The sequence below is a fragment of the Platichthys flesus genome, chromosome 1 (genome assembly GCF_949316205.1).
Source record: "Platichthys flesus chromosome 1, fPlaFle2.1, whole genome shotgun sequence".
In the NCBI taxonomy this organism is placed as follows: Eukaryota; Metazoa; Chordata; class Actinopteri; order Pleuronectiformes; family Pleuronectidae; genus Platichthys; species Platichthys flesus.
In genome coordinates, this window is record NC_084945.1 from 16,866,632 (window position 1) to 16,876,335 (window position 9,704).

General features: G+C 39.9%; 1 protein-coding gene across 2 annotated transcripts; it reads left to right on the top strand.

Annotated features, from left to right (window-relative positions):
• The first annotated feature begins 944 nt into the window (after window positions 1-944).
• On the top strand, window positions 945-9,593 carry hnrnph3 (heterogeneous nuclear ribonucleoprotein H3 (2H9)). Of its 2 annotated transcripts, XM_062386912.1 has the most exons (11): window positions 945-1,042; window positions 1,906-1,998; window positions 2,315-2,470; window positions 2,828-2,971; window positions 4,530-4,668; window positions 5,478-5,677; window positions 6,170-6,265; window positions 6,625-6,740; window positions 7,387-7,522; window positions 8,395-8,451; window positions 8,586-9,593. In XM_062386912.1, exons 2-11 carry the CDS (start codon window positions 1,911-1,913, stop codon window positions 8,663-8,665), a joined length of 1,212 nt encoding a protein of 403 aa, XP_062242896.1. In that variant the 5' UTR covers window positions 945-1,042; window positions 1,906-1,910; the 3' UTR covers window positions 8,666-9,593. The 2 variants fall into 2 exon arrangements, with proteins under 2 accessions (XP_062242896.1, XP_062242897.1); XM_062386913.1 differs by lacking the exons at window positions 945-1,042; window positions 1,906-1,998; window positions 2,315-2,470; window positions 2,828-2,971; window positions 4,530-4,668 and adding an exon at window positions 4,681-5,351.
• The last annotated feature ends 111 nt before the right edge of the window (window positions 9,594-9,704 follow it).

Here is a 9,704-nt window from a genome sequence, read left to right on the forward strand (position 1 = left end):
TTTAACATGGGCGAGGAAAGGAAGGGGACAGCTTTTCGCATGCGGGTGTTAAGAGAATGATGGTGTGACTTAATGTATTGTTTTAAATTGCAAGTTTCACGTCATGAGAAATCAGTCTCCTTGTCGCCTGTACCAGGAGCCGCCCCTGTCACTGGTTATCTTGGCTCGCTGTCTGGCCGGTGACCAGCCGTCCAGACCGCTCCGTGAATAAGGAGGAGGAGCTGTTTCTTACTTGGAATGCGGCCACTCTATTTCTCGGATATACAGCAAGAGCAACACTCGCATCACCTCCAGTTGGTCCGTCACTTCTTTTAGCGTCTTTACCCACAATACCCAGGTGCACTACGTCACACACTACAAACTTTCCTTAAAGGGGCAGGCCAAACCTGTAACGCAACAGCGCTCTGTCTCATATACAGGTGGCAAGAGAAAGCAGAGAGGGATTTTTACACACTGTCTGATAAAGATTCCGACAGTAAAGGCAAGGGGTAGTGATGAATAAGGTTTTCTTTAACAAGTTAAGTCTTTCATTCTCACTTTCCACCTTAAAACTATGACATGAACTGAACTATGAACTAGTTCAAAATTTAAATGGTGAACTATGAACGTGAACTATTCATGTTTACTGGTATGAACTGAAATTTGAATTAGTTCATGAGAGGTGTAAACTTGAACAACACTGCCTATATACATATATATTTATAATACTTACTGTAGTTTTAAATGTAGGACATATACCTTTAAAAAAGTATTTCTACACCGTGCTGTGTATGAATAATCTTCTAAGGCTATTATTATTATTATTATTATTATTAATAGTAGTAGTAGTATTAGTAGTAGTAGTAGTAGTAGTAGAAATATTAGCAGTAGTAGTAGTAGTAGTGAATAACGTTATCTTGAGTAGTCTCGCGATATCGTACCTGAGCGGTCGTGTTGGACCTGAGGCTAAGGACGGGAGTAGGAGGAGACAGGAGTAGGAAGAGACAGTACTCGGAAGTAGAAGGAGACAGGAGCAGGGGGACACCCGGGACAAGAGGCGACTGTAAGACACTTCCACCAAGTTGTTCAGCTGACGTGCGGCTACATTATAATTGTGGTCGGTGACAGCGCACGACCGTCAAGAAGTGAACTAGTTTGTCTCGTTTCGTTTGACCGCTGTCGGTGTCCTACGGTTAGCTGCTAACTGCTAGCTGCTAACCACTAACCGCTGCTGGTGCCAGGCTAACAGTAGCCTGTCAGCAGACTGACAGCAGCAGCGACGCATTAGCATCACGAGCTAACCCTGTATCCAGGCCGACTAATGGTCTCCTGTGGCGAACGTCACAGAAGCAACTGCATGAAAGGACATGTAACGTTGTGGACACGTTTGTGAAGCTTAAACTTACTGTGAGACACGGTTTAGAAGCAAGGCTAACTTTAGAAGAAAGGCTAACTTGAACAGTCATGTTATTTCCTGTTGTTCCTGCCTGTTTATAAGTCAGACTGCAGTGTCTTAGTTCCTGCAGGTGAAGTGTGCCGTGTTGCTTATCGCACCAGTATTAGCTACATGCAAAATGATGCTGTGCTTTATTATTTCACATTTGTGATTGATCTGCTCGTTCCCACTTTGCTTCTCAGTTTATATTAATAACCATACAAATAAACGTCCAATAAAGTGTATCACCATTAATACTAAATGCCTACATAAGCCAAGGAGAAATAATACAGAGACAAATGCAAAGAGCAGTTAGTTGCTGTTAAAAAATAAATTGTTCTGTTCCTAATGTGGACTCAGCACATAATGAATGTGCAGTGCTGGGAGAACAAACAGGAAGCACAGCATCATTTGATGATGGCAGTGTTGTGTGTTAAAGTACCTCAGACGACAGTTACATAATGTTGCTATGTTTTGACTCTCTGTGGCAGTGAGGATGTCTTCGGATGACGAGGGCTACGTGGTCCGGATCAGAGGATTGCCCTGGTCCTGCACACAGGAGGAGTTGGCCAGCTTCTTCTCTGGTGAGAAAACACACACACACACACACACACACAACAAATGAAAAGTGTTACGTGACTGAAAATGACACCCATCCTACAACATGACATCTTGTTGTTAAGCAAAGACACATACAATGTTTCGCCACCTTTTCTGAGCTATTACATCACCTTAATGTTTCAAAGTGCTGTTGCTGTGCTTTCAGAATTTCAGGCAAATAACCTTTTCTGCTTTCTACCATTCCAAATAATTAAATTAGAAAGGAACCAGTTGTATTCTCTATTGTGAGAAATTCCTTTCTGTGTAGGCACAATTTTAATTAGTCTTTCTGATTTACAGACTGTGACATTGTTGGCAAAGTGAACGGAGTGTGTTTCACCTACTCTAAAGACGGCCGTCCCAGTGGAGAGGCATTTATTGAGCTGAAAGCATCTGAAGGTTTCAAGAATGCCCTCTCCAAGGACCGAAAATACATGGGACACAGATACATAGAGGGTAAGTGATATAATCAGGCATAACACACTAATGAATTAGTGAATAATTTTTTCCTATTGAGTTTCTCTTTGAATAGTTATTGCGTTATGTAATGTTAATACAAATAACATGGTTGCTTACAACTCATTAATTTACTTTTAGGATAGTTTTGCTATGTATTTGTTTTACATGTAAAGGCTCTAGTCATCATCTCTACTGATTTCAATGTACAGGCTTTTCTCAGATATTTTCATATGTGTAATTACTTCTGAATAATACTCTATTTGTATCTATGTGTATTAAGTTTAACTGTCTTTTGAAATGACATGCAGTATAACACGTGTTTGTTATGTCCATCTGTCTGTGTATCTGAATTAGTGTTCAAGTCAAACCGTAGTGAAATGGACTGGGTGCTGAAGCGTAGTGGTCCTGCTGATTATGACAGCTGCAGTGGTTGCATGCTGAGACTTAGAGGCCTGCCCTTTGGCTGCAGCAAGGAAGAGATTGTTCAGTTCTTCTCAGGTACATGAACACTTCTAATCACTCTATTGAATTGTACTGATCTTACACACATTAATCTGAGGGATAGACACACTGTTCAATAAGTAATTATTCTTAGAAAATTACAGCCAGCACATGTTCCACAAGACAAAACCATTAATCAATCACAAGTCAATATTTATGTCTAATATTTTTGTAAACCCAAGTTTGTGTTTGTATAAAAGTTACTCAAAAGTGATCCACTAGGTTTACTGGCTCCTTTTAAACACTAATTTTGGATTAGGAAATGTGATTGATTATGTCATGATTACTGCCAACTTTGAACTCTTCACACTGCATACAAGCTTGTGTGTCAGGGCCCTAATGTGTGTTTGTTCTTGTACTTTAAAGGGCCAAATGAAAATTCACACATTATCTACTCACCACTGTCCTAATGGGAAGGGTGGGTGAAGTGTTTGAGTCCACAAAAGACTTTAGGAGTCTCAAGGGTAAACAGTGTTCCAGTCAAAGTGACATCTTCTTCAGAAATAATAAAAAATAACATGCCTCCATACTGCTCTTACATGTTTTAAGCCTAAAAGTCCTTCACCGGACATAGCGATGAGGACATACACCCTGCAAGTGCCCTTTGGTGAGAGTGTGTGCAGTTTTCCTGTGTGTCCGTGGGAATGTGAATGCTCCTCTGAGGAGGCTTTCGATAGACATTTAGGCTTAAAACACGTTGTAAATGATACCGTTTTGAGTTGAATATGAACGTCGGGGCTTCTAGACACTTGGCTCAAACCACACGAGCAGTATTGAGGCATTTTCTGTTTTTTTTCAGTTTTTTTTGTCTGAAGAAGATGTCCCATTTTTCTTCAATTGTATTCGATTTGGCTGCAACCCTGTTTACCCCTGAGAAACGTGTTTTGTGGACTTGAACATTTCACCCTCCCCTCAATCGGCATAGTGTTGTGAGTGAATTTTCATTTTTCAGGGAACTATCCCTCTAAGTGCAGTCATACTGGGGTTGACTAGCTTGTCCTTGTAAAGAACTGTCACTGTGCTGTTTACTACAATAGTGTTAATGCATTGTTTAGCTCTTTTTTTCTTATATGAACTACAAGTCATGTTTCAGTGTTAAATAATAATTAAAAGTAAAAATAAAAGTATCGGCTGGGCTGGTTTGAGGGAGATAGTTCTTTGACACTGATCTGGGGTCAGTACTGTGACTCTTCTTACTGGCAGCCTCTTTACAACAAGATAAACTATTATTTATGGTTAAAATTGTATTTATCACTCAGCACTAATATGTAGTATTTTGGCCAAGGATATACATTCAGTTTATCAGAGGAAAAAGTCTCTGAATCCATTATAACACTTGAGTCCTACCCTGACTCCAGATCAGTATTTGTTTTTTTCCCTTGCTGGACAATTCCTCTGAGATGCCCCTCTCTAATGCAGACTTATGAGATGCCACAGTCGTTGTTTATCCGCTGTCAAGATGTATATTAAATCGTATAGCTCCAGTGATGCAGTGGGTGTTGTTCTATATCAGTCTACCTACCCACCTATGTATTTATGTGTGCTTGGGTTGAAGGGTTGAGAATCGTGCCAAATGGGATTACTCTGCCAGTGGACTACCAGGGGAGGAGCACAGGGGAAGCCTTCGTGCAGTTTGCCTCAAAGGAGATAGCAGAAAAGGCTCTGGGGAAACACAAGGAAAGAATAGGGCACAGGTGGGACAGATGGGAAAGGGACGGGCTGGACTGGGTTGGGCTTCTACTGTAGTACCTAATGGGTTGTCATATTAGAGTCATTATGGTGTTAATGGGATTTGGTTCTGTTATGGGTGAATGATAAGCATGGGTTGGTGTGCTAAAATAATTCTTACAAAAAACTGTCAATGAATTGGGTGGGACATGTAATATTAATTCAAATGCTAATGGATTTAGTTCAATGGGTTTATTTGTTGTAATTATGCTGACATACTGAAAATTTGGATGAAAGTTCATATATCTAATCTTTGAGTTAAAGGTGGTGTGATTGTTAAATGCCATAGACAGTTTAACAGGAGGTCATTTAAGACCTGGCAATATTGTGTTTAAGTAGCATTTTGGTATATTCTATCATTTTACTTCCTCTACAGTGTTTCATAAATCTATCAATATTGTGAAAGAGGGGAATAAGTTTTAAAGTCTAGCAGAGAAAGTCAATAAACCCTCCACCAGTTAAGCATTAGATTATTTCTGCTGTGGTAAATAATTAAAACGACCAGTGGAACACCTAAAAGTCCAGTAAGGATTTCTTTAACTGTAAGTAACTAGAGCTGAGGTTGGTGTAGACATCAAGTTCAGCCCTAAACCCAGCTACTGATGAGATTCTGTTGAGGAAGGTCTGTCATGCAGACTCCGATCTCCAGGTTAGAACAACTTAGACCACTAGTTAGCAGTTCTTTGGGTGTGTCTATCTGTAAATAATATCTCTTAATTTACACAATAACCCTTAACCTCTAACCCCTCAACCCAATGGGCCTCTTATATTACAGGTATATAGAGATTTTTAAGAGCAGTGGTAATGAGATCAGAGCCAACTATGAGCTGCCCCAGCGGGCGACGGGAGGCCAGAGACCAGGACCCTATGATAGACCCATGATGGGGGGCCAACGCGGAGGGGTTTTTGGACCGGGGCTTGGCCGTGGTGGGACTCTGATGAACACCATGAGGAGCGGAGGAGGTTATGGAGGAGGTAAGCACCTTTTTTGTTTTTGTGCATTTAGTGTAATTGATGAGTAAACTAACTAATAGCACAGTTATGTTTTGTTTTTGGTTTCAGTAGTGCTGTTAAACATTTAAAAAAAATCATCTCAAAATGAAATTCAGTGTCAACCTTGAACTTATGTAGCAGATAGTTCAATCCATGGATATTAGATTTTTTGGCAAGTAAAGAAGCCTATGATAAAAGGATGAAGGGATGTTTTAAGTACATAATACAATATGTTAAACAGCAATACGTTTTCATAAACACCATGGAGCCACTTGAGGGTTCGCTCTGCTTTACTGGTGCAGGGGTTGATTAATCTGTTCATGGGCCCATAAACATGTCATTATTTCAATTTTTTTAGCCTACAGAAGTTTGACCATCCATTGACCCCTGCTTCAGATGCGTTAGATTTTCTATGAATGTTAAATTGACAAGTGAAGCCTTCTATTGTTCCTCTGTGCCGGTGTCTGTGTCCAGGTTACAGTGGCTTTGACAGTTACAACGGTTTCGACAACTACTGTTTTGGCAACGACATGTTCGATGAGCGCGTGAGAGGAGAGAGGGGAGGAAGAGGTAAGGTCCAGAATCTATTTACTTAGAGACTGGCAGTCAGCCAGTCTCAAATAACCATTAAAAAATGATCTGTTATTTGACATGTTTTTACTTTGAGGTTTATTCAACACTTACAAATTTTTAAGTTTGGAAAACAGTGCTTTCTGACCATCTTGGTGTCTCATTTCCACAACTAAAAGACAACCTCTAAGAAATTAAGATTTCACACTAAATATGAGAATATGAAGAACCATTGTTTTTGTTTCACTTCCTGAGTGAATGTGTCAGATTTCTTCTTTCTTGTGCATCTATAAAGACATCGTGGTTTTGGTTCTGCTGTATGACTGTACTGACCTTTGTGTTTGTTTGTTTGGGCTCAGGGATGGGAGGCCACAGTTATAGTGGTCAAGATAATGGTGGCTCAGGCTTTCACAGCGGCCATTTTGTTCATATGAGGGGTCTACCGTTCCGTGCCACAGAGGGAGACCTTGCTAAGGTAAGAACACACGCACAGACCAGTTACTTCAATCATCTCTCTCAAACACTTTCATACAGTGGAAGTTTATTTACAGGTAGAAAAAGCTCTTACATTTCATTTGCTTAAGTCTATTTAAAGTTTTTTTTTTTCTTGCCTGTAGCAGGCAGTGATATTAGTTTTGAAGTTGTTTTGTAAATGATCTCAGGTTTTCGAAGATGTTACACAACAAAAATTTAAATGGTACCACTGTCGTGGGGAGGAGTGGCGTTTCCTCCTGCATCAAGGAAGCTCATTGTCTCAAAAAGGTCATTTGTTATCAGTTTTCTGTGACTTATTTAGATTCAGGATGAATTAACCTCATTAATTATAATAATAGGATTCATTGTTATATTGGGCTTGAAACAAATTATTCTCAAACTGACTTCAATTCTTTGTGCCATTTAAAATGTAGCTTTGTGAACCATCTTTCTGTTTCTGTTTTCCTGTTTCTGTTGTATTCATATTGCATAGTGTAAGACAGTAAGCCAGCTACAATTTAAATAAGCACTACATTTTGGTATTCCTGAAAAAAAACATTTGAGACAGATGAACACGGTTTGTTTGTCTGTCTGCCTGTTCATGTGGATGTGTGTGTATGTGTGTGTGTCTGTCTCTCTTCATGTAGTTCTTCTCTCCGTTGAATCCACTGAGGGTTCACATTGATGTGGCTCCTAACGGCAAGTCGACTGGAGAGGCAGATGTGGAGTTTCGCTCCCACGAAGATGCTGTGGCAGCCATGTCCAAAGACAAGAACCACATGCGTATGTCCTCCATTTCCACTTCAGCTTGTCTGCTCTTTTGTTGGCCCCGGTGATACCACACTCTTACGCTACATTATGCAATGTTCATGACACAGAATGACTTGCTGACCAATAGCTGAGTGGCTCCGTGGTATCTACTGAAGCGGAATAACAACACAAACATTAAAGCTCAACTGATAATCTGCCAGGATATATGCTGGCTCTGGGTCAGGCAGGTTGTAATGTTGTAATTCCTTTTTATGATGGCACATTGCCAACATAAAAATAATATTTAAAGTAAACACACAATCAAACTATGTAGGTTCACAAGTATCACAACACTATTTGAGATATTGCAGATGATACATGAAATAGTAACCATGTGTTTCATTTACACAAAACAAAAATTCAGATCCTTTAAGCCTAATCCACACTACTGTTTGGAAAATTGGCAACAACAGCCTCCAATAGGCACTTGATTGCTGGGTGTGAATTCGTCAGAGACACAATTAGACAACCTGCTGGAAATCTCACGAGTCTGTGACTCCGGCCCACTCCAGCCCACCAGATTAGATGTGGTAAAGGTGGTGAAGGTTATAATTAGGGGAAATCAAGCATTAGCCATGGTGTGAGGGAACCAGTGCAGCTTTTATTAACTGCATCTGGCTCAGTTCGTTTCCTCTTGTTGTTGGAGCGGGTCAGACAGAAAAATGCAGCCCTCTTTTCTCTCTATTCTTAACAACTGATGTCCACAGACACGTCTCATCTCCTCTGACCTCATCTTTCAATCCGTGTGCAGGATGACATAGAAGAGCAGGGGGATCCGTCAGAAAGTCATGTAGTATGAAACCGAATCTAATGGGCTGAATGATGAACCGATGTTTTCTCCACAGAGCATCGCTACATCGAGCTGTTTCTCAACTCAACCTCCTGCGGAGCAGCTGAGATGAGTGAGTTTTTATTTTTGCGATTTAAAGTTTGATCACCATTGTCAAATTAACTTTTTACAGTCCAATGAGCGTTTCTTGTCTTGAAACAATTTTAATCCTTTTTAGACTGACCCATCCTTTCCCACCTCTTTCAGGTCGTGGCGGGAGGGGTTACTACAGTAACTCAGGAGGTGGTGGGGGCTCACGGAGTGGCGGGCTGCGAGGTGCTTACTGATGAAGTCGTCCCTCCTCCGATCCATCCTGGTGTCTGTTCACATCTCTTTAGCCCACATTTACTCAGCTCAAGTTTCTAAGCAGGACTACTTATCCAATCAGAAGTTCATTTCGTTCGAGCCATTGTTATTACTGTCAGGTTCAAGTATAACTTCACCTTCACTACAAACAGACCAAATGTGACTTTAACAAGCTATTAATATCATACTATTATCTCACCATTCCTAAAAGGACATGAAGAACAATTCCTGTTGTATCTGTTGTTGGTGCTGAATATGAAGCATCGTTGTTGCAAAAAAAAGTTGAATTGGATATTGTTGAATAGTTTTTCATAATAATAATAACCAGTTTTTTAATTGGATTGAAAAGGCAGAAACTAAATCTTCGAGTTTTTCCAATATTTTATTGCGATGGACTTTAATTTGTCTTGTTCCACATCTCACTTGTTAAGAGCTATAAATCAGTGCTGACTCAGGATCGTGAGGAGACATGCATTCGGTGTGATAGAAATAAGATTGTGAATATCGCTGCACTGTTAGAACTGAGCATGGTCACTTGATGACACTTTTAGGTGATTGATGGTCTTTAAGAGGCCAAGCAGGGAAAAGCATAGACAAAAACAAGCAACCGTAGGTAAAAGCACTTCCCATATTTTAAAACCACTTTTATTCCAGTAAAAGCTTCTTTTCAACATAATATTTAACCATTGTTTCCACCTGATTTAACACCAGCTTTCCTGCTTTGAAAAATTGATAAATGTGAGCTGTTTTTTTATGAATGTTTTCACAGTTCATTAAAGAATTAAACTAAGTTGAATATTCTATTCTGCTCTCAAAGAGTGGAGGTGAAATAAAGGTTCTATATTTGAGCTGTAAGATGCTTGTGCAGCTGTTGTACATTTTGCCTAATAAATTTTACATTTAATTCTCCATGTGTCTCCCTGACTGACATGTTATTGTAAAATCCAGTTTTTTTAAAACTCTGCTTATGAGGTGTGTAAAGAAGAAATGAAACAAATGAACTTGACTGATTTAAGCTGG